Below are 25,717 nucleotides of genomic sequence, written 5' to 3'. Positions count from 1 at the left end.
GAGGCTGCGCCCCGCCCTTTTCTCTGTTGTGGGGAAAAAAAGTGGTCTTTTACTTTGCGCACATGCAGCTGCGCACCCAGTGTGACGCTCACCGGCCGCTCGGTGGACGTTGAAGTTCATTCGCCTTTAATAAGAAATTACAAAGTTTCGGGCGGCAGTAGCATATACAGACAAGTCTTTATCCGCCTCTTTCTTGCTTCCGGTTTGCTTTGCGCTCGTGCGCACTACCGACGCGATAGAAGGTTTCCATGGTTACAAATAACATTGGATATTGCAGATCCCAACTTCCTTGACAGTTTCAGTGTCCGCCCACTGTATACACGGAGATCCGCCGGAGTCTCCGGACGCAACAGAATCCACCTGAATCCAGGAAAGCGCATCAGACTGAAGCCGCCCATGTGTTGCGCTCTACACTATACTTGAAAACAACTGCAAGCTACACTAGACTGAAAGCTTCCCCCCCCTTTTTTTAGATTTTACTGTCCACATTCCGGTAACTATGCAGGATAAAGGCACTTTTATCAGCCCCTTCATCAGACCGCGGTGTCTGGCGGCAGCGGCGCCGGCTGGGAGAGCGAAATTAACTCACCCGGGAAAGGCGATTCTGGCAGGTAAGCTCATAAAAATCTGGCACTCGACAAAGTCAGTCATGAACAAACTGTAAGAGTTAGAATTGAAGAAAGCAGCTGAGCCGCGTTTTACTCCCCTGTGGTGCGGAGAAAAAAAGAAGCAAACTTTGTCAAGTCCAAACCCAGGAAGGTAAAAAGGCACTGAAGGAAGACACGCTACGGTTTGCAGTAATGTCACTATACTGCAGGACTGCGTTTGGATTAGCAGAAGTTAGTCGAAACCAAAAAAGTATATATATTTTTTTACCAGATAGACACAAAATTACGACACTACTTCGTACTGTACAAAAGCTTTTAAATGACACGTCACACCTTTGCTTGCATGGAAGTGAGTAAGTGGAGCTGCACTGAGAACATGTGTCCCAGCTTCAGTTTAGGGATAAACAATAAGATCGAAGAAAATTGTATTTTAACAGAGTTCTCTTCTCTACAAACTCCAGCCCTTAAAACCAACCTGACCTGATGGTCTTTGAATCTTCTACAAAAGAATTACAGAGGAGGCTTTTCTTCTTCTTTCTCTCCCATTAAATAATTCTCTGCTGTCATGCTCAGGTCAGTGTGACCCACTGCCGTGATTATCCTGCTTATCGAAAGATCACATTTACTGCACTTAACATAATGCTGCTGTTAGAGCAGTGCCGTGCATGCAGTGGACACTTGGAGCTGAGACGCACCGTGGCGGGCAATCAGAGCAGGGCATGCAGCACAGGAGACACCTTCAATGCTACATTTTCTTCATCACAGTGCACCACCACTTTGTTCTGAGCATTTTAAGCAATTCTCATAATCAGTCTGTGATTTTGCTCTCTGATAAACTGACAACATGAGTTAGAGTATATATATATTTTTTTTACTTGTGTATGGATTGTCATTTTTTTTATTCAGTACTTGAAACTGAGTTATTTTAATGGTTTATCAATCAATATTGAGTGGTTTAGGAATCATGGTTTAACATTTAATCAAAAAAAGGTCATATTAATAATTGATTGCCTCAAGTAACCAAAGCTAAAAGCGTTGCTTTAACATAAAATTATAAATGTGTGTTATATCTGTATCAAAGAGAGAATTATTTGTACTGGACCTTTAACCAGCAAGGTTTTCGTATGTCTGCTTGACAAATGAGTGAAACTCCTAACTAGATCGACTTCTTATTCAACAAGACTTCAGTTGTATCATTCACATTCAGAAACTCACGTTTCTCTCCTCCTGCCCCCCCCCAAACCGCTCGACCTCCCTGTGTGATGATGATCAGGCTGCAGCAGCTTCGGCTGATGAAAAGCCTCTCTGAGGTGCTCCTGTATTAAGGCTACATGCTGATATTTGGCAGCACTCTCACTGATTTTCAACCCTGAGCTGCTGCAGGCATTACATGCTAAATGTTTTATAGTTTTGAATGAATTATTTTTGATTATAGATTAAAAACAACAGCAGCTGTTTTTTGTTTTGTTTTGTTTTTTGAGGGGGGGGAGACAATAATTATTTTAGCTTTGCGGCTGCTTTTTATTTATTTTTTATTTGAAATAATAATAGATGTGATCGATAAATGACAACCCCAATTCTAAAAATTTTTGCAAATAAAACAGATGACTCGCAACTCTCATAAACCCATATTTTATTCACAGTAGAACATAGAAAACATATAAAATCTTTAAACTGAGACATTTTGCTATTTTATGAAAGATATCAGCTCATTTTTTAAATTTATAGAAGCAACACGTCTCAAAAAAGCTGTGACTGGGGCTACAAAAGGCCAGAAAAGGAAGTGGCACTAAAAAGAAATGGCTGGAGAAACATTTTGCAACTAAATGAGTTCATTAACAACAGGTCATTTACAGATTTCATATAAATAGAGCATCTTTGAGAGGCAGAAGTTCACCAGTCTGCAAAAACTGCATCCACCCCCCTGTGATTTCCCCATTGTGGGATCAATCAAGTATCATCGTCATCATCATCATCGTCATCACAAATTACAGAACAATTTCTGAATAATGTAAAATTGTGAAGACTTTGAATATTTCATCATCTAAGTATATAATATCAAAGGATCCTGAGAATCTGGATAAATCTGTCAGCCGAAAATCAGTATTAGATGCCTGTGATCTTTGGTCCCAGCACTGCACTGAAAACAGCCATGATTCTGGAAGTCACTGCGTGGGCTCAGGAACATTTCCAGAAATCATTGTCTGTGAACACGGTTCCATCTACAAATGCAGGTTAAAACTCTATCATGCAAAGAAGAGGCCACATGTGCACATGATCCAGAAACGCCACCATCTTCGCAGGGCCAAAGGTCATTTAAAATGGACTGAGGCAAAGTGGGAAACTGTTCTCTGGTCAGTATGGGGGTGCATCAGTGCCCATGGCAACTTGCACATGTGGAAAGGCACTAACAATGCTGGAAGGTATTTACAGGTTTTAGAGCAACATATACTCCCTTCCAGATGATGTTTTTTTTTCAGAGAAGGCCTTCTCATATTTCAGCAGGACAATGCTAAATTACGTACTGTATCTATTACAACAGCAAGGTGTTGTGGTAAAAGAGTCAGGTTGCTGAGCTGGACCGCCTGCAGTCCGGACTTAAACGAAAAATACGACAAACCCAGGACTGTTAGAGCAGTTAGAATCCTACATGTGCAGATGTTGCTAAAAGAAGAGGGATACTACACAGTGGTAAGCATGGCCCTGCCCCAGTTTTTTTTTGGAGATGTGTTGCTGCCATCAAATTCAAAATGACCTTATTTTCTTCTTAAAATGGTGCATTTCTCATGTTAAACCTTTGACGTGCCCTATTGTGAATAAACTATGGGTTTTTGAGATTTGCAAACCAGTTAATTCTGTTTTTATTTACATATTACACAGCATGCCAACTTTTTTGGGAACTGGGGTTTTATGTACGACAAGGTAAAATGTGTGATTTTGGTTGTAATGCCATCGGCTCAGATGTTTGCTTCTGCAAAGATTACAGAACCTCTGATTCACATTTAAGGCTATTTAAAGGTACTTTTTCTGTGTACTCTGTGTACTTTAAAGTTAATTTATATCAGTTTGAACTGTGTCACCATTCTGACTAATAAAGCTGACAATTCAAAAACAGCCAAATAGAAATACAAGATAAAAAAAAATGGGCTCTGAGTTTACTGACGAGGTAATCATTTTGTGGTGGGGTGATGGGTGGAGTTAGAGGAGGAGGAAAAAAATCTCATGATGTCCTGTCAGCTGCATAGAAATGGAAAGGAGGTCGTGGTGAGATCTTTGCCTTCCCCCATCAGTCCCATGCAGCCTGATTGACTGGATATGGCCCGGTGTTGCACCCTGCTCCCTTAGCTGTTTAGCTCATGTCAGGCCTGTCTGTCCAGTTTTGCAATTGCATTCTCTGTCTCAACTTTGTGCATCTTGTGTGCTTTTTTTTTTTTTTTCTTAAAAATAGTGGCTTATCATGCATCACAGGGATGAGTCAGCACTGTGTGATTGTGACCAGAGATATCAAAATCACAGCTTATTGTTTAAACTTTACAGATACATATTTTTCCAGTTCTAACTGGTTTCTCTTGGGTGTTCTGTCATTCTAATGCTACTTTAGATGCATCTGTTTTGGTTAACAGTATATCTGTGTACACAGAGCAAGTCACTCATACAAGCCCAAAGGCTCAACGTAGACAAAGCAAGAAGCAGAAGGTCAAAGCTTAATGGCTCAGAGAGCCCACATAGATGAGGATGAGTAGGAGCCGTGCACTTTTTTTTTTTCCTCGAGCTCTTTCTGCTCCCATTGGCTTGTTCAGCTCCTCTCTCCGCAGCCACTGGTGATGACTGAAGTTGAGACACGACGGGAGGGAGAATTTTATCAGTTTGAAGCCTGAGGGAGAGAGCGGTCTAAATGCCTCTCTGGTCCAGATTTACAGGCTGTCGTGCTTTCATGCGCTTTTATTAATAACCTTTTTGCTTCAGAGAAACAGAATTGCAGTTGCAAAAGGAATGAGGAAGTTTTTTTTTAATCTTGGCTTCCTGATTGATTGGGTTTTCTCTGATAGTTTTAATATCGCATATCCCCCCCTCCGCTCACCCATCACTCACGCTCAAGCCTCAAGGCAGCCAGTTAGGTTTTCTGAGTGGTTGTCTCCTCTCAGGCTCAGAGGGCTCGTCAAACTGTGGCTTACTCCCCATTTCCTCACGTCACAGGCGACGCACGCTGTCCCCTCCCCATCCACTGTGGCTGCTGCTCGCAGACCCCGAGTACCAGGAGGCGAGACAATAAATCACAGTGCATTCGTCTGTTCAACCCTCAGCCACCCCCACTCTAGCAGCTTGTTTGCTCGATGTTGGTTTATTGCACTCCGCTTACACAAGTAAACATCACTGTAGAAGATATTGCAGTAATTTAAAAATAATAATTACAATAATTTAAAATAGTCCTCCAGTACACCTTTTTTTCCTATTGTTTTTCAGATCAAAATGATGCAGTACCAAGTTAGTTTTTTTTGCATGTTTTCATTAATTACAGGTCATATTCACCAAAGGTTTTACACAGATAATGGTAAAAGACATAAGATCTATCAGCCACACATTTTCACTCGTAGAAATAAAACTTTGGTACTTAAACTCTGAGGAAATCACTCAGAATCAGCATGCAGTTGCTATAAATTTATCTCAAAGTTAAATATGCTATATTAATTACATCAGGGTAATTCATTTACACCTAATGTGTTGGGTTCAAACACAGCCTGATGACTTAGGCATGAAAAATGGTTGTCCAACAACAATTTTTCAAAGTCCTTGAAAACCTGTTCTCTGTCGGCACACAGTCCTGAGGGAAATATCAAGCTCTTTAGCTGCTGAATGCTCCAGTATGTGGAGATACCTGAAACTTATGTCTGCATTTGGTCCTGCGTTGTGTACTGGGTTTTTAAAATAGCTGCCTGCACATGGAAGTCGCACTGAAGAGAGCAATAAAACCAAACAGTGAGCGTAAAGATGCCAGAACACACACACAGTCTAAATGGGGTTTCAACATAGACTCTGTTATCACCGTTCTGACACTGCTTTCCATTTCAAAGCATTTAGTTCAGTATCAGGGTAGTCGTCATGTTGGTGTTTTGGAATCAGGAATCACATGTGGAAGGTGTGTCTGACTGAGTACGCATGCTTATACAGTAGCAAATTTTCAGTCTGAGTGAAGATGGCCTAAAGCATACTGTATGTTATCAAATAATACTTTAAACAAGGGACCGTAAACTTGTCAGGAAATCGTTGAGGTCAAAGATAGTTGAGCGGTGGGGCTGTATTATTATAGACGTAAATGCAATCTGATGTCTTTTTGCAACCAGAGGAGTCGCCCCCTGCTGGTCATTAGAAAGAATGCATTTTTAAAGCACTTGTGCATTGGCTGCACTTTTCAGACCCAGATGTTGTTTTATGTACAGTGATTATGAACAATCCTTTGAAATACATGTACTGTAGTTATGTCATATTAATATAAATATTTTAAAAATTGTTTAGTCTTTTTTACAGTTAAAGTATATTTTGTGGATATACATCAGTGAGTATTAAGTGACTGAGATGTCAGAGTTCCTTTGCATACAGCAGAAAGGTTTCCAGTCCTAATAATGGTATGAACCTGCTAGTATGCTGAATTAGGAGCTCAAACCTCTTTTTTTGACACTCTTGTAAACGTGACTTTAACGGATGCTCAAAGGAGGTTGCCATTCACAAAAATACAGAGCCTGGTAGCCTTGTTTCCACATGTACACACTGTCACAACAACCTGTGCGTAGTTGTCCTGCTCATGTAAATCAGTGTACACCCTGCATGCTGCAGGGTTCTAGGCAGTTTAAATCAGCTCCGATGTAAAATTAATCAGCATCCTCCTCATGTAATTAAGCTTCAGTGGAGAATTAGGGAGTGTTATCCAGGACAGAGGAAGCCTAAAAGGCCAGACGTCAGATGAATTATTCTTTTCATCTTTTGCGCAAGTCAAACAGAAATACTGCAGTACTATTAATATGACACCTCCGGTTTGAAGTGCGTCAGTCCTCTGGCTATGTTCTCCATTTTGACTGCAGATATGGCCGTAATAACATATTTCTCTCAGACTCTTTCCCCTGTTTTCATCTCACCAGGGAATGCCAAGTAACCAGTAATCACCTTAATAAAGAACATCCGACTTAATAATACATTTCACCGCAAAACTGATTATTTTCTGTCACATGTACACACAGACCCCAGCAAAAATTGTTTTGGGTGTATTTTATTGTCTTTAGCTTTTGCTACATTAGTGTTTTAGTGCAGCAGGCTGAAGCGATTGGCTATACTGCTGGTAAAATATATAAATATTGAAGGAAATGGGCTTCGCACAGATTCATAACCTGCCACATGCCAGATTGTCAGCCTCTTCCTAACAAGAAACGAAGTTTTAGTTATTTATTTTTAGTGGACAGATGTGCTGTGTGCTCATTAGTCACAGAAGCAGACAGGACAGGATTTCAGAAGCTGCTCTTCCCTGTCAGCTGGCTGCCCGCCTGCCTGCCTTCTCACCTGGCTTCCTCTGTGCCTCTCTGTGCTACAAGAAATGGCTGTCAATTTGTCTTAGTGTACATTTTTCATTTGTGAATATGTGTTTTGTCGATGTGTGCATAAACAACGAAAGTAAGTGGAGTTGAAATGATGAGCGTTTTGGAGAGTGACTAAGCACCTAAGGTTCATATATAGTGAAGGCAGTGCTGCCTTAATTAACAGAAATCGTTCCCTTTTATGGTTATTTCTGGCCATTGGATAGACAAAACGCATTCTGTCTGCTGGAGCCTACTTGTCTAAATGTCTAAAAGTATTTTTATTACAATATTGGTAATTTTCCTTTAGGGAGGAAGCTCAAAACCTCTTTGGCCGTGAAGGGGAAAATAACCTTAATGGTTCCATCTTAGGATGACAATGACTGGGTGGACTGCTGTGATTTGTAAATGTTTAAGAACCACCAGGTGGTTGTCAGGTCTGGTACTAATTTGGTGTGAATGAATGAATTTGGAACCAGATGGTAAATCAGGCTTTATCACAGCACCAGTGTAGTTGAATGGAATCAAATTCCTGTGGCCAGGATCCAAATCTTCAGGGAAATCTTTCTCAGAAAAGTGTTACAAGAACGTTTGCTTGCCTCTGAGATGTTCTACATTTACGTATGAATATCATTTTTCATATTTTGCCCCAACAATTTTGGTTGTGCTGGCATTCAACTGAGTAGGGAGCTAGCTGTAAAGTGTGAGGGGTGTTGATTATAAATTTCCCTTGTCTGCCCACAGAGTGACAGTTGTTACCTTGAAACAACACATCTGTGTCTGATTTATCAAACTGCTGTTTAGTTTTCAGGTTTAAGGAGTCTGTAGAAGCATATTTGCATCAGGCACTTCATTTTTATTTTTTTTATCACTGCTGGCATCTGAGCGCCAACCTACTCTTTTCAATTTTTTTCTTGTAATATTAAGTGTCAGAGATCTATGTGGATGCATTGATTTTTATGACACAGAGTGGAGAAGAGTAGTTGGGGGATGAGGAGAGAGGAAGGAAGGTGCTGCCGAGAGAAAAATTAAGAACGAGAGAGGGAGAGCCTGCGAAGATAAAGATTAATGGCCATTTTTCTCATGTAACCCACGTTTGGCAGCTCACAGGAGTCATTTATGGTGCCATCTGTAAATGTGTGTAGATACGTGTGTGTGTGTATGGATGTAAGCGGCAAAATGGACTAGAAGACAAACAAGCAGCTTCTCCTCCACAGGCACTGCAGGTCTGATGAGGATTGATCTGGTGTTTGTCTCTGCTGCTGAGTCTCTGTGTCTGAGTGACTGCTGGTTGGTTTTACATGCAGCGCCGTCTTGGCAGAAAAACAGAAGGATAACACTGATTGTTTATTCTTTCCCAAGATACACTGACCCACTGATCCTGGATCAGGATGACTGTTGCTGAATGGAGATGAATGTAGCATTGTAAAGCTCGTGTGATTTCTGTTACACCTCAGCTGGCTCACATTTACTTACTACTCCAGCAGAGTTGAAGCTCACTAGCCTCCTGATTAAAATGCGTTGTGTGCATGGGCGACCTTTGTCTGATTTTTCAGGGCTTCTGGTTCAGCCAGGTTCCCTTTTCTTTGCTAGTCATTGTTTGTAGAAGCAGATTAAATATAAAAGCTAATAAACCGTTAAAATGATGGCTGATGGTTTGCAATTGCATTTTTGTAAATGCAATTCCCTCCTCTTGCTCTCTACATAGCTGTGATCCTTTAACAGTCTCTTTATTATCCCTGTGGGGCAATTTGAACAGTAAGAAGTCGCACAACAATCAAGCACAAATATAAATAAACAAGAAATATAACATGCAAAACCTAAAATCTAGAAGTCCAGAATAAAATGGCAACATTAAAAACATAGTGTGCTATTTAAAAGCTCAAGGGCAGCCAAGGCAAGTGAGGTTTTGAGTCTTTGTTCTGCATGTTGGCATACTGTATCTGTGGCCAGACAGAAGCAACTTGAACTCTTTAAACCCTGTAAAAGGGTTGCTAAGATCAGCCAGGGCTTTATTGGCCTTCTTCACAGTCTTGGCTTTATATGAAGGAGGAAGGTCATTTAGGGTCACAGGCGCAATTTTGCTGAACACTTTGATAATACCTTGGAATCTTTTTTTTTTTTTTGGAGGTTCAGTGACTTGTGCAACCAGACTAATGAGAACTAAGAACAGATTTAATCAAATATTCTTGTGAAGAGACTTGTCAACATAAAAGCCACAAAGCTTGCTGTAAAAGTACGTGCACTGGTGAGCTTTTACTACAAACCGCGTCCACCTGAAGGTCAGTAGAACTTGGAAGTACAGCCTAGAAATGAAAACCAGAAAGCTTTCCTTAACAAAAATCTTATCCCGTGCTTACAGAATCTGTGCAATCTGTGAAGGTTACCCTACCCAAGGAAACCTTCATGTTCTTCTTTCAGCTGTTTAAGGGTCACCACAGTGGGATCATCTGCTTCCATCTCACCCTATCCCCAGCATCCTCCTCTGTCACACCAACCCTCTGCATGTCCTCCTTCACTATATCTGTGAACCTCCTCTGAAGTCTTCCTCTTTCTTCCTGCCTGGCAGCTCCATATTCAGCATCCTTTGTCCAGCATATCCCCTATCCCTCCTCTGCACCTGCCCAAGTTTTTTTTTTTTTGTCAGCACCACAGTCTCCAGACTGTACATCACAGCAGATCTCGCTACCATCTTGTAAACCTTCCCTTTCATTCTTGCTACTTTTCTTCACAAATCTGTCACAAATCACCCCTGACACTCGTCTTCACCCACTCCACCCTGCCTGCACTCACTTCTTCACTGTCCATTATTTTTGGATGGTTGACCCCGGGTATTTAAACTCATCCACCTTCACTACCTGTCCTCCTTGCATGTTCACATTTACACCTGTCTCCCTCTCATTCACACACATATTCTTTCTTGCTTCTGCCGATTTTCATTCTTCTTCTCTCCAGTGCATACCTCCATCTCTGCCACCTGCTCCCTACTTTCACTACGGATCACGTCGTCATGTGAACATCATAGTCCAGAGACTCCTGCCAGACCTGTCTTGTCACTCCTGTCATCTGTCCATTACTACTCCAAACGAGAAGGGGCTCAGAGCCAATCCCACCCCCACCTTGAACCGATCTGTAACTCCTGCTGCAGACCTCTTCACTGTCTCACTGTCCTCATACATTCACTGCACCAGCCTCACATACTTCTCTGCCACTCCTGACTTCCTCGTGCAGTACAACAGTTCCTTTCTTGACACCCTATTATAAGCTGTCTCTAGATCCTCAAAGACGCAGTGCAACTCCTTCTGCCTTTCTCTATATTTCTCCATGTTTTTTGTGTTAATCATTCTTATAAAGCTCCTTTCGGCTGCTCCCTTTAGGAGTCACCACAGTGGATCATCTGCCTCCATCTCACCCTATCCCTACCATCCTCCTCTGTCACACCAACCGTCTGCATGTCCTGCTTCACTACATCCACGAATCTCTCCGTGATCTTCCTCTTTTCCCTGTGTTTCTTATTCAACAGCCTTTGAATATAGGTCCACTGTCCCTCCTCTGCACATGTTCAAATCATCTCAGCCTTGCCTCATCAGTATCAAAATGTTTTACTTCCTGTCATGGTTCCAGGTTCTTACCTTCACCCATGTCTGATTTCCCTCCTTTGCAATCATCTGCCCTACCCTCATTAGTATCACCTGTGTCTAATCAGCCTCGCTGAGTCAGTTGTGGGATTGTGGGTTTGCCCCTGTTAGTCTGTTCCTTAATCCTCTTGTGGATTCTGCTTTGATTTGTTTTTGGATTTTCTGTAACTTTTTTGTACATGAATTAATATGTGACAGCATTATCAATATAAAGATTTTCAGAAAACATAGTTAGCATGTTGTTTTCTTGTGCTATAAACACATTAATTTTATTTATCATTTATCACTGTGAAAGCATACATGTTTGAATTTCATCACATTACAGTTACATGGACACAGTATATTAAAAATCTGTGCAGACTTCAGTAAATGATGTGTATTCTTATTGGTTTCCCTTATTATACAGACATGTTAATAATGAGATTCAGAAGCCCTTCAGTCAGTCTGGGATTACCAGCAGAGAGAAGAAGCTTTTTAATCCTAAATCCCCAAAGAATGGTGGATAGGTTTCCTTACTGCAAAGACTGCTGAAACAACTGGTGCTGCTTTAAAGGCAAATGTTTGTCACACCCACTACTGATATAAAATTTCCATTTCCTGCACTTTGTATGACATTGAAGCTTCTCTTTGAGTGAGATGATATGAATTTCACTTCATTGGATTCCTCTGGTCTTTGAGGAAATTGTTTTGGTCTTGGCACAAATTTAGCTCTGCTACTGTAAGAGGTTTCTCATTTCTGGTGAGAGATTTATTTGTTTTTTTTTGTTTTTTTAGAGCAGGAAGTGTCTATGTAAACCCGTGACGTGCGTGCGCCTCTCTTGCGTGCTGTTCACGTGTGCTCGTCTGTGTCATTGAGTTAATGGAGGGTCTTGGCCTTGGTAATGGAACCCCTCCCTGTAGGCTGAGTGGATAATTTAATTAATGTCAACTGTCTCTCCATCCCTCCTCCTTCCTTTGTGACTCATCTGTGGTGTTCTTTGGCTTTGGACACTTGTCCTCATAACTCACTGACTGTCGCTGGTTTCAGGCCAGCTCCTGAAAGAGTCACTCACACTGGCTTTTTTTTTTTTCTTGCTTTCTTTCTGTTTATCTTTCTGCAAATGCTAAAGGTTCTCAGTAGAGAAAATAGTTCAACATTTATGGGCCAGCTAAATTTCTTTGCCTTCTCCTAGTTTATTCAGTCTTCGCTATGACGGGAACTGTTGATTCATTTTTGCCCAGCTCGTTACTCTGCCTCCCTCCACAGCAGTGCTTTTAATGTTTATGGAGTGAAAGCCGTTTGTCGAGCGACTGTAATGATCCATGACATAATCACCTTCTTGTAATTCTTAAGGGGGACAGGGCCTGAATAAGGCAGACACAGTGACTGGTTATCTTCCTCGGTGCTCACTTTTTGATTGGTGCTGGTTTCGTCTGTGGCTGTTCTTTATGTTCTTTGAATGAATGATGATTAGGTCTGATTTCTTTTGTATTTCCAGGTGGAATCGCAGGTGGCATAGAGATCTGCATCACCTTTCCCACAGAGTATGTCAAGACCCAGTTACAGCTGGATGAAAAAGCCAATCCACCAAAATATAGAGGAATAGGTTAGTATGCAGTGGGTGCAATCATTTGTCTTGAAAATGTGGTGGTGTTTCAGTTTTACAGCTGAATATACACTCACCAGCCACTTCATTAGGTATACCTCTTCAACTTCATGCTATCGCAAATCTAATCAGCTAAACAACTGAAACTGGACAACAGGCAAACATGGGAAAACATTGCCTGGTCTGATGAGTGCTGATTTCAGCCATGACATTCAGATGATAGGTCCAGAATTTATTGTAAAAAAACAAAAAACAAAACAAAAACAAAAAACCCTGACAACATGGATCCATCCTGTCTTATACCAATGATTCAGGCTGGCTGTGGTTTAATGGTGTGGTAGATATTTTCTTGGCCCACTTTGAGAGGTCAAAAAGGAGGTCTATCCTGGTACTAGCTGTTATGGCCCCTGGCTGCTTTATATCACTGATACTTAGAGACATCATGTTTATTAGTGAGTTTATTAAGGATTTCTTAATCCTTATACAGTTTGTAGCATGACTCTATTCTTTGCTGCAACTCATGAGCTCACACTAACACTGGTCAGGTTTACCTAATGAAGTGGCCAGTGACTGTAAGATTTCATCACATGGCAGACATCCACCTCAGATGCAAAACAATATTCTTTATTACTTTTATTCAGTTTTTCAGCAAATTCTAGTAAACTGTATTCTCGCAGCAAGAGAGCATAAAAATGATAAAAACACACAATAAACCAATGAAAGTGCCACTCCTGGGAGCTCATTATCTAATTACCCATCATCCCCAGGTACATTAGTGATTCTGGCAGGCTGTCACTGTGCTTGTTTGTATGATTTAGATCAGACCAATGCACACTCACTATCCATGCATACCATACAAACACACCCAGGATCTGTTGATATCATTTGAGGCTCTGAGGACTGGAGACCATGCTAATGAGCACTCCAGGCAGCTGTTGCTTTTCTTGTTCACTTGGCTTGATTGGAGAACTTTGATTGCTGGACTGATGCCTGAAACCAGCATAAAGCAAAACAAGTTTTGGAAAAACATCAGCCTGTGGTTCAGCTTATCTGTGACATATGTACTATTGTTATTATTATACTATTGCACTTTCTTGATGATGATTGAGATGTAAAGGATAAGTCTTTGCAGTTTATTCTCTAAAGGATTAATGCACTCAGATTGCTAAAACAAGGAAATTATACATATATTTCTTTCCTTTCAGAATTGCATTCCATGTAGTAATACACATCATTTTCATTCTATAATATGTACTACATCTGTTTGTGTACCTGTCTTATGCTCAGGTGACTGTGTGAAACAGACAGTACAGAGTCACGGTATCAAAGGACTGTACAGAGGTCTCAGTTCTCTGCTGTATGGATCCATACCCAAATCTGCAGTCAGGTATGTGTAAAAGCAGAGGCCTGTCACGTGCAAGGCTGACACATTTACTTAAGTATAATTTGTGACCTAAAATTAAAAATGCATGAAGTTACAATATGGCTAGACGAGTTATGTGTCTTCTAGAGTAATGTCTACAGCCACGTGCACAGTAAACGCTGCATGCAGATTTACTACACTACACTTCTATTTTATAACCGTGTAAGAAAATTAGATGAAAAATGGAATTACACCGATACTGTTTATACCCCTCCTCCTTCTCCTCCTCTCAGTCCACCACCTCTTTCTCATCTTCATCATCATATAAAACCACTTTTTAATAATAATCTGTTTTCTATTCTTATTGTGTTTCGGGAGATGTGTGGCTGGCACATCTCCTTTGACATGACGCAGCAGTTAGTGTGAAGGAATTGTTGTAGAGGACACTTTATAGACACTTTATTAATTAACTGAGCATTTATACACTGTAGACAGTATTAAAGATGGACATAGCCATCGTGTTAGGAAGGTCCTGAGCACTTTCGCCATCACATTCTTGGTGTTTTGAAACCATGTGGTGAATGAAGGGTGGACTGATGACTTGACAACATGAGTTGCTCCTGCTGGATATTAGAAAGATGCAGGTTTAGGTCACTTCGATGTTGGGTTCCCTGTTCACACCTGGGAGCTTCGTCCAGCTTTTATACTGTGTATTCAAATGACACTTTAAATCGGAACTTTGTAAAAAGTTGCTGACTTTAACTTTTTGTTGATTTTAAATTTTGCATATTATGTTTATGTCCTAATAATTGCAAACAGAGAGGACATATGTGCAAATGTACGTGCACTGGAGGAACGTGGAATGAAATGAACCCTTTTAGCTAAAGCCACTGCGATCTTCTACCTGAAACCACTAACTCACACACTCCAATTATTCTAGTCCATTACCCACAAGGCTAGGCATAAATGCCACACTAGCCTTCAGTATAATTATGTTATTCTTTCGCAGCAGTGACATTTATCTTCAGACAAGTGCGCGCGCACACACACACACACACACTTGTGTGACTATCTTTGTGAGGACATTCATGGATGCATTGCACTTCCTAGTGCCTCACTCTAATGGAAACCTAACTCTTACGTTTATCATAAAAAGTGTTAACCCTAAAAGAGCCCTTTGAAAGGGTGTGAGAAAATGAAAAGTCTTCACTTGCCCACTCTGCCCTCAGTCCAGTGGTCCAAAACGCAAACTGATCCTCTTAAAGATGGTTGGACAAGCACACACACATATTGTACAAACCAAAGCCAGACACTTTTATTGTTATTTTTTGTTCTTCATTTGAATCTTTCATGCCTCCTTTCACCTGTGTGTGTGTGTGTGTGTGGGTGTGTGTGTGTGTGTGTGTGTGGGTGTGTGTGTGTGTGTGGTGTGTGTGTGTGTGTGTGTGCGCACGCCATTCTGGAGGGTAACGTGTGTCTGTACAATAGAGAGACAGGCCCAGCCAGGCGGAGCAAAGATGCCACTCAAACTCAGACAGGGTCTCAATAGGGTTACAAAGAGGGAGACTTGGGTGCGTTTATGCTGATACACAGGGTGTGTGTGTGTGTGCGTGCGTGCTGTGTCAATCATCCTTTCGTATTATTTTAAGGAGTCTGGATGGTTTTGTTTCAGCTCAAAGGAGAATTTTCTCAGAAGAAATATGGCATGGTGGGGAAAACCAGTTTATTGCTTTTAGTATTTTTATGAATATTTTATGTGTAGAGTCCTAAAAAAAATTCAGAAATTTTAATTTTATGATTTATATTTGGATTTTGGTCATTCTCACTTTCTGTTCTGCACTGAAATTTAAAACTCCTTATCAGTGGCCATATTGCATATACACATTTATATAACCTGCTCGCTGTGGTGGTGTATACACATTTAGGCCAGTGGTACCGAACCTTTTAAGCTTGTGACCCCTTTGGCTGTTTTCTATTGTTGACCGTTAACCATGTATGTGGCCACATTTTATATAAATGCAGTGTCTATATATGTAGTCTAGTGTAGTCTGTATCTAGTCATTATTTATTCTTTAACCATTTTTTCTTTGCTTTGTTTTTACTACTTTTACTCAAAGTACCATAAATCACAAAAAAGATAAAAGGATGAGCGTGGAAACCGTGGACTTGAAAATATGCAGAAAACAAATGCATGAATTAAAAAATGATACATGAAGATGAGAGATTAAAAGTCGCTCAGATTTGGAAAGCTCGTTTTAATATCTTGACACTTTCTATAACCACTGCTTGGTCTGCGTAGTTCTGTCGGCCATTCTTTTCTTCCCCCCCCCCCCCCCCCCCCCCCCCCCCCCCCCCCCCCCCCCCCCCCCCCCCCCCCCCCCCCCCCCCCCCTTCTGTCCCTCCTTTGCCCCCAGCTCTCTCATTCCATTAACTGATTGCCCTGTGCACCATCATGTGCCTCAGAGTATGCTGGAGGTTCTCAGGGAGGTATGAAAGGGACAAGCAAGAGAGCCTTTGACCTTATCTCTCCTTCATCCATACCAGCATCATTCTTTTTTTGTGCCTCTATTTCTTTACTATTTCCTTTCTTTTCCTTCATCTTCTCTTCTCAACAGAGTGACCCTATAAAAAGTCCCCCTAATGAAGATCGGGCAGCACTCTGCTATCTAGGATGACTCATCTGTGACTGTGGATGTCAGCCAAGCCGTGTGTGTCACATTCTGACTGCGAAGTTTAGTCCACTGTTAAATGAGTATGGGAGAGGTTGTAGAATAAATTGGCAAAGGAGAAAGCCTTACAGTGGCATATTTCTCCTCGGCAGACTTAATGAATAGCATTTGTTTCACAAGGTTCGTTATTAAGTGCTCTGCCATCGCTCCAGCATGCTGCATAGAAGAACTTTATATTTTAATTTCCCCTCGGCTAAAACACTGTTTGCAGTCATCAAATGGTGTGTATAGACAGAGGGATTTATGTTTATATGGTGTTAGTTCCTGCTTAGGATTCACTTTACTGTGGGGAGCCTGTCTTTCAAAGCACACTGAATCTGTGCGAGGAGTGGGACGGGAACAGATGTGGAGGGTTAATGAGCAGAAGAAAGTCTCGTTTAGAAAGGCAGATGGAGAAGAAACTAAAATCCAATGAAGCGAGCATATAAGATGATTTTTTTTTTTCTTTAGATCTGTTACAGTGCCAGGTAATGGCTCAAGCAGACTGAGAAAAGAGAGGAAAACAAAGCATTCATCAAGACCTAATGTCTGCGCTCCCCCTCCTCTTTGCTAAATGTACCAGGCAGTGCCCTGCTGCCGCCACAATTCAATTCCATCTATAAATAACCTTTCTTGCAAAGGACTCGCTGGCACAACATTTTCTGATTGCAGAGATGCACAAACCACACCTCTCTGTTTCTGGGCTGGCTTCCATGGCAGCTGTTGCTGGTCACTCGTTGGTTACTGAGACACTGCAGTTTATTGGTGCATCTTTAATAAGGACGCAGGACAATAAAATAAAAGCCCTGAACACATTAGGCAGCTTCAGCAAGATTGTTTCCTCCAAAAAAGCTGAGTTGGATGAAGTGTTCTTCTTTTATTTGTGCTCAGTGAGACATGCAGAGGAAAATCATTTCCTGTTTTTTCAATCTCATCATCTTTGCCTGGAGTTTTACCATCTATTTGAATTTATTTTGCTTACTTCATGTAGTTTAGTAAACACAAATGTTGGATTGAGCATTATTTGCTTTACACAATTTTTAAAGTGAACTTCAGGCTTGCACTGTTGCAACAATACAGACTGAAATAGTCTGAGAATTTGTAAGACCACCTTTAGTAATTAAAGAAGATTAATTTTATTATTCACTCAGTTTTCAACAGACACACCTATTTTTTCCTTTCCCATAATTCCCTGCTGGCTTTATTCTGCTCGTCAGGTTTGGGGTGTTTGAGTTCCTCAGCAACCATGCGAAGGATGAGTCCGGTCGACTGGACAGCACCAAAGGCCTGCTGTGTGGGCTCGGAGCTGGAGTAATGGAGGCTGTTCTGGTGGTCTGCCCCATGGAAACAGTCAAGGTGTGTTACCAGCTGATCTGAAGTGATCCCTAACTATACTGAGAGCAGGAGTGCCAAATATACCAGCCAGAGTGAACCTGCCAAAGGCCCATGTTGAAATTGCAGGGAAGTCAAATTTATTATTAGAATTTTAAAAAAACGAGCACTTTTATCCCTGGTGTGATTGGGCCAACGTTACTCCACAGAAGTGAAAATGTATGTAAACTTAAAGTGCAAAACCAGTAAATTATAAAGAGAATATAATGACAGTTTACTAAATGGTTAAATAAGGCATGTTTGTACATTTTAAAATGACTTCATGTTAATTTGATTTCAGTGTTACACAGATGGACATCTCAGGATGTTCATCATCTGTTGTGTAAATGGATGGTTGATTAAATGTGAACCTTTTCAGGAAGTGGGCAGCACAGTGGTGCTGTGCTTAGAGCTCACATCATCTCACAAACCTCAAAAATCTTCCTGCTTTTAATCTCTCTGTCTGCTGGGGCCTTTCTGCGGGGAGCGCGCATGTTGTCTCTGTGCCTGTGTGGGTTTCCTCCCACAGTCCAAAGACAGGTTGGGTTATTTGTTCCTCAGGGTAAGGGGTGATTCTAAATTTGCTGTAGGTGTGGATGTGAGAGTGTGTGGTTGTCTGTTTCTGTGTTTTAACCTTGTGACAGAATGACGTCAATTCAGTTACAATTTTGAATTCCAGCGATTATTAAAAGATATAAATCGAGATAAAACGGTTACCGTGCCACATTCTGTGCAGGCAGTGGCAGGGTTACCTCAGCTCACGCTTATTTATTTATTTATTTTTGTGTCCAGTTGAATCATTATTAAAGTTCAAGAACACCTACTTAATTAAAAAGACAATTTTCTTCCTTTTATAAAGTGTAATATAGCCACTATTTTTGTCATAATGTGTATGCAACCCATGAAGTAAAATTAGTTCAGCACCACTGAGTGTGAGTTCGTTTTTGAAAGTTGTGGCCAGTGTCACTAATCTTTCAGAGAAATATTCTTTGAACGAGAACTAGACTAAACATTTGTGTGTATTTTACTGCCACATCTGTAAAACATATCATGTATCTTTTTGTTTCTTTAATCTCCCAAGGTTAAATTTATTCATGACCAGACTTCAGCCAACCCCAAATACAAAGGATTCTTCCACGGAGTCAGGGAGATAATCAGGGCTCAAGGTAAAGACGGGCTTCATGCGTGACATTCATCTGACATCTACTGGTTGGGTAGGGTAATGCAGCTAGAAACACAGGACCTGTTAAAGCAGGGGTGGCCAACTCCAGGCCTCGAGGGCCGGTGTCCTGCAGGTTTTAGATGTGTCCCTGATCCAACACACCTGAATCAAATGGCTGAATTACCTCCTCAGTATGCAGTCAAGTTCTCCAGAGTCCTGCTAATGACTTCTGTTTGACTCAGGTGTGTTGAAGCAGAGACACATCTAAAACCTGCAGGACACCGGCTCTCGAGGCCTGGAGTTGGCTACCCCTGTGTTAAAGGATCAATAACAATAGCCACACCCACTGATTCACAAATGTTGAGGCATGCTCCTGCTAAGACTGTGAGTGAGGGTTTAACTCTGTCCCACTATCAAATCATGCACAAGGTTACCAGGAAAAGTCCAACAGCATTAAAAAATGTAAACGAGCAAATATGGAAGGAGCAGTCAACCTTGATGTTACAAGAAAAAAAGAAGTGAAATCAGAGAAATCCAAGTTGGATACATTTTACAACAGTTTGTAACTTACTTAACTACATATCCAGTCTCTAAGGCAAGACCCTGGAAGGTGTTCAAATAGGCATTTGGTCCCCTAAAAGTCAAAAAACAAAAAAGACCAAAACCTATTACAGTCCAAACAGGTTTAGTGTTTTCTCCATGTGATATGTGGTAAAGTGCTGCCCCATTCTTATTCCTTTCTAACATTTACAGCCTGTCATATTTAAACCCTAACCGCGTGATGTCAATTAAGTCGCTAAGATTTTAGTTCTCAGCCCTCATGGTGGAAATTGGGATTGGGCTGTAGCATTAGGGGTTCTTTTCCATTCATCATGCTGTCAACTTTGTCTAGTTGAAAAAAGTCTGATTAATTTGCCTTCTTGCTTCCTGTCTGAACAGGATTAAAAGGGACATATCAGGGTCTAACCGCAACAGTCCTCAAGCAAGGCTCCAACCAGGCAATTCGATTTTTCGTGATGACTTCTCTCAAGAACTGGTACAAAGGTGTGTGTATGTGAGGACGGGTAGTATGTGTATTTCCTTGTTGTTACTATAAACAATATTTAATCAAAAGAGACCAACTCTGCAAATGGTCTGAAGGGTTATTTTAGGTCTTGTGTACTACCTTGAACTCAAATTGGGTTTTCAAAGCCTGTTTTGCATAACGAGAAAACAGTGTATGAAGATGGATACAGGGTATAGTGTTTTTAATATTTATTATATGAAATTAATTAGCACATTAGTACCCGTCATGTTAATTTGTTCAAGACTATGTCTGATTGAGTGCTAAACCCACAATTCATACTGCACTGTCACTTTCATAAGGCGATAATCCAAACAGAGCAATTAATCCCCTGGTGACCGGAACCTTTGGAGCCATAGCAGGAGCAGCAAGCGTATTTGGAAACACTCCACTAGATGTCATCAAGACAAGGATGCAGGTACAGTACGTAATGCAGTAGTTGCTGCAGATCGCAGGCTTTTTGTTCCTTGTTAGTGTTTTTAAATCCAAACTTACACAACTCTTACAACCTGTGGACAGATGTAATAATGCCTTTGTGTTCTTTCTAAAGGGTCTCGAAGCACATAAATATAAAAGCACGTTTGACTGTGCTGTGAAGATCTTGAGATATGAAGGGTTGGCAGCGTGAGTATGCTTCCATGTTTTATTTAGTTTGGTTTGCCTTTGGTTTGTAGTGTTAGTCTCACAGCTGAAAACAACACGTGTGTTATTTCTTCAGTTGCAGAAGCTTCAACTGCAACTGTAAGTAAATATGGCTCCTCCCTAAACACTGATGTCTAACATGTCCCTCTCTTTGTCTTTGTCCCTCTATAGGTTCTATAAAGGAACAGTTCCCCGGCTGGGCCGTGTGTGTCTCGATGTGGCCATAGTTTTCATCATCTATGAGGAGGTTGTGAAGGCTCTGAATATGGTCTGGAAGACAGAATAGGTGGCTGGACATGCAGGGAAGGTGGCAACTTCCTCCTTCACAAGCATCAGACATAGATCTGACTTCAGCAGACCTCTTTTGTATCACAAAACCAACAGCAGAAGGGGTGAAACAGAGAGCTGGACTTAGATTAGTGTCACATGCAGAGCAGGATACAATGTACTCAGAGACAAAAGAAGAAAACAAGGCCCAACGTCACCCACGTGTGGACAGCTAGAGCGTTAATGATGCTCACCATCAACATTCCCTGACAAGTTCAAGGACAGAGGGTCTTCCACAAAGGGGGATTATAAAGTTAACTAAAGAATTTTGAAAAAATAAATAAATAAAAAGCTTTATCCTAGAGATGCGTCACCAGTTTCTAAATGTGAAAGTAAAAACTGAATACCGTGACCCCCCCAAGTTATCTGGTTTACTTTCTCTGTCAGCCTGTTTTGTTAAATACCCTCCTTCAGTGGAGAGCATTATTTGGAGTCATTCACAGTTGTTTTACTGATGTTTGCTGCAAGTATGCAGGTGTCATGCTGGATTTCCATGAGTTTGTGTTGCTCTCTGTCTCTTCTAAAAGTCCAGAGGAGTCAGAGCGCAGCTGGTTGCAGTTTAGTCACACAATCTGCAGCAACTTCCACACTTAGGCCTTGTTTGACATAAAAAAAAAAAAGAAAACCGCCAGTTATTTTTATACAGTGTAGAGTTTAATTTAGTTTAATACTAGATTATAGTGTATATTAGAATATATTTTAATTCATGTGCCAAATGCCAAACCTATTATATTATGAATGAATGTTCAGAATAAAGCAAAATTAGCCTGATTATCTTAAGAGAAGAGCAAATATTATGACTAGGTATTGTGATATACTTAATTATTGAACGTGAAATGTTAAATAGGTAGTTGAGAGACTATTTGCTGTTAATCTGTGCCACACTGTGTTTTTCTTTATTTAAATCAGGTGTAAAAATGTTTTTTTAAGACGTTAGGAAATTATTTAATTGCTGTACGATATCACTGTGAGTCTACAAGAGCCAATGAGTCATTTAGACAAAGTAATCTCAGACGTCTTTTGCTTTTAGTGGAAGCATCGCCTTTCATCAGGTCATATTTTACCACCTGACTCGGCCACTCAATGTGAAACATTAGAAACTGTTTTAAATTTTTGACTATTTCTAATAAATACACCACCCGGCCAAATAATTATTTTACTAATATTTTCTTGGACTGTCTTTAGCTTCAATAACAGCATGCATTCGTCATGGCATGGTTTTGATAAGCTTATGCAATTTCACAACATTTATTTTTGTCCAGAGTTGCATCATTTCTTTTTGACTGGATCTTGTATTGATGATGGGAGAGTCAGGCCGCTGTGTAAAGTCTTGGGGATTCTCAATGGGTTTAAGGACTCTGTGGTGGCACTCTTTCCCAGTTTGAGCCTTATGAATCCTGGCATTGCCATCTTGGAATATACCCATGCCACCAGGGAAGAAACATGTACATTGATGGGAAAAACCTGTTCATTCAGTATATTCAGGTCATCTGCTGACCTCATCATTTGGGCACATAATATTACTGAACCTTGACCTGAGCAACTGAAGCAACCCCAGATCATAACTCTGCCCCCATGCTAGGCACAGGGCATGATGGGTGCATCACTTCATCTGCCTCTCTTCTTACCTCGATGCACCCATCACTCTGGAACAGGGGAACTCTGAACTCATCAGACCACATGACTTTCCCCAATGCTCGAATGAAATCTTTATGCTCCCTAGCAAAAGCCCTTTTTTTTTTCTGAATAGCCTCACCGATCAGTGTTTCTTTTTTTTTTTTTTTTTTAAAGACTTACGGCTGTTTAGTGCCAGCTCAGGATGTCTTTTCCCACCATAATTCTTCCTCAAACTAGTAGTTTCAGCAATCTCCTTAGTTGTTTTCTTGATGCGGGCCAATAAGTGAACCCTTCTGAAATGGAGTTACCTTGGAGTTACATCTTTTCCACAACCACAGGATATGTCATCCAACAGGATTGTTGGAAGAAATGAAAAGCTACTCACTGGATCTGTTAGGGTTCAATAACCTGTTGTTAGCTGAAACTGCAGTAATAGTCTGATGGAAGGCTCTTCCCTATTTGCTTAGTTAAATGCAGGTGGTGACTTTTTTGGGGGGGGGGGCAGGTAAATCGTTTACTTCATGTGCCTTTTTACTGTTGCGTTTGTTGGTGAATACATCTTGAGCAGTATATTCATCCATTATTCAGCCTCACCCAGCTGGCAATAATTTTTCTGTTGGTTAAAACGACTAATGTACACATAACAGGCATCATGCCATCAAATCAGGAAACACTCATGAATGTTGTTTTGTGACTGGCGTTCACCTTGTTCTGTATGAACATGATGATGCTTTAGTTAAACTGCTCTTTAATCATCTTACAAGGAAATCCTCATTTGTGTGGTCCAGACAATAACAAAGGACTACTTGCTCAGTTGTTTCCCTATTAGTGTACTGCAATCATCAAAATGATGTCTTTTTATTTTAATATTTATGAAATGTTCATTTTATTTTGTATTTTCTGCTCAACCAAACAAAATACTCTTTTTCTTCACTGCCAGATAACCAAGCGAAAACTGTGATAACAAATCAGTGTATTCCAAGGCTGCGTATATGGAAGTGTGTGCAGGTTATGTGGGTCATGTTGATGAAGCTTGTGCAATAAATGTCCCTTCTTATTGTCTGTGCTTAATGTAAAGTTCTGTGTTGTGGGAGGATTTTAAAACTAATTAAAATAAGCATCTGAGACCTTGAAAACAAGCAGGCTGGTTGTTGTTGTTGCCCTCCCTCCCTCGCTCGCTCGTTCGGCTGTTATTCTGCTCTTTTGGTTACTGCAGATAACTTCAGAACAAACCACGGGGTGGGGGTGGGTGTGTGAGGTTTTGGTATCTGCGGAATCGAACAATACGCTCATTGTTCTAGTTTTGGCTAATGTTCATGCAGGGCGAACTGTAACTATCCATCTTTTTTTCCTCCCCTCTCTTTCTCACACATTGTTCAAACTCCTGGTGCCTCAGGAATGCACAGCTCTCTGCAGAAGATGTGAGTGAAGATGACACAGTGGACATTTTAGTTTGAGTGAGGAAGTGATGTAGAAGTACTCATAAGTAAGGCTCAAACAACAAAGCAGCAAAAGTAATCATTGTGGAAAATAATTTTGTCAGGATTTTGGGAGCATTCATGGAAAGCTAATGCAGTCCTGCAATAAATCCTTTACTGTAAGGATAACTAAGCATAAGAATAACTTTATCGATCCCAGAGATAAATTCATATGTTTTAGTGTTGACTTTTCATTTGCTTTTGTTTGTTGCTGATTAGGCTGTATGATCATTTTGGTGTGTGTGGTTTGTGCCACTGTTGAAATGTGCTGTGTGATGCAGGAAGAGGTTAAATTAAATTGCTCTAGCCTCACTGATATTAATGGCCTCTCAGTGTTATACAATATAATTAATCTGCACCACAAACTGCAGCCTCCAAAATGATAATGGACTTAAATTCACACCCATGTCTATGAGTCCCACTCCATTTAAAAAAAAAAAATTTTTGCCCAAGGTTTTTACCACAAAACCTGAACTCTGTATGATGTTCCTCATTTTGCAACCTCCACACCACCATGACATAAACACAGCTTGAATCTTGTGGTTTGCTGAAGCCTCCCTGACATTTTATCACCCACTTCACTCCTTGATATTACTTGATCCTGATCCTGCAGCTCTGCTGTACATCAAGGTGTTTGTCTGTGTACTGTCACACTCTATAATTAACCTCTGTTAGCTGTAGCTCAACAAAGAGCTCAGAGTGGGTGACATCAGAGGAAAGGCTGAGGATCTGGCATATGGTTTTCACCACTTGGACACAAACACTGAAAGGTCTCTTTGGAGTATGATAACATTGTATCTAGACATGCTGTTGAATCCTAGTAGGTGGCAGGAATGTGTGCTGTTAAACATAATAGAAGTCATGACAGCAGGAAAAAAGTACATCTGACAATTAAATCAAAATAACTAAACATGACATGCAATCCAGCCTCACTGTCATGCTCCTGGGGTTTTGTGTTTTGGGGATTTGAATTATTTGTGAATAATTTGAGTTTAGGTTTTTTGTTTCAGTTCTGTTGTCATTTCTAGAGTTTAAAGTTTTGTGTTTGTTAAATCTTGGGATTTCTTTTTTTATTCGAAAAGCCAAGCTGGAGTACACACGAAATCGATTCAAATGACAATTTTCTTCTTATTTATTTATTTTTGCTTGAACAAACAACACACAGAACCACAAAAAACAACCAAACAAAAAAAGAAAAAAAGAAAAGAGGTGGAGGAGATTGGGGGGCTAGTCTGTTTTAAGTCTGTAGTTTATCAAACATAAAATGAAATAAGCTCCAAAATTATGCATCCAAGTACGTATAATAAAAAAGATTTAAATAATGATTTTAATTATTGGGGGGGGGACCAAAATATGACAAATCTGTATAAAATAAGTGGACTAATCTACAGACATGGTGGGTAAAGAATTAAAATAATAAATAAAAGAATTCCACTTTTTAAAAAAGAAAAGAAAAGAAAGAAATAGAGCTGCCTTTGACTGAAACTGATCTTTTCTAGTTTGAGAAATGACATCTTGAGCCACAAGTAAATTAATAGGGGTTTAGGTGACTTCCACTGGAGTAGGATATGAGATGTAAAAGAAAGAATTT

The 25,717-nt window shown here is 40.5% G+C and overlaps 1 protein-coding gene across 1 annotated transcript; it reads left to right on the top strand.

Moving 5' to 3' along the window:
• The first annotated feature begins 102 nt into the window (after positions 1-102).
• On the top strand, positions 103-23,769 carry LOC115786383 (tricarboxylate transport protein B, mitochondrial). The gene is made up of 9 exons (XM_030738515.1): positions 103-611; positions 12,288-12,395; positions 13,683-13,782; positions 17,684-17,822; positions 18,919-19,003; positions 19,939-20,043; positions 20,365-20,480; positions 20,613-20,686; positions 20,876-23,769. Exons 1-9 carry the CDS (start codon positions 500-502, stop codon positions 20,988-20,990), a joined length of 954 nt encoding a protein of 317 aa, XP_030594375.1. The 5' UTR covers positions 103-499; the 3' UTR covers positions 20,991-23,769.
• The last annotated feature ends 1,948 nt before the right edge of the window (positions 23,770-25,717 follow it).

This window comes from Archocentrus centrarchus, chromosome 9, assembly GCF_007364275.1.
Source record: "Archocentrus centrarchus isolate MPI-CPG fArcCen1 chromosome 9, fArcCen1, whole genome shotgun sequence".
Classification (NCBI taxonomy): Eukaryota; Metazoa; Chordata; class Actinopteri; order Cichliformes; family Cichlidae; genus Archocentrus; species Archocentrus centrarchus.
This window is presented reverse-complemented; position numbering and strand designations above follow the sequence as displayed.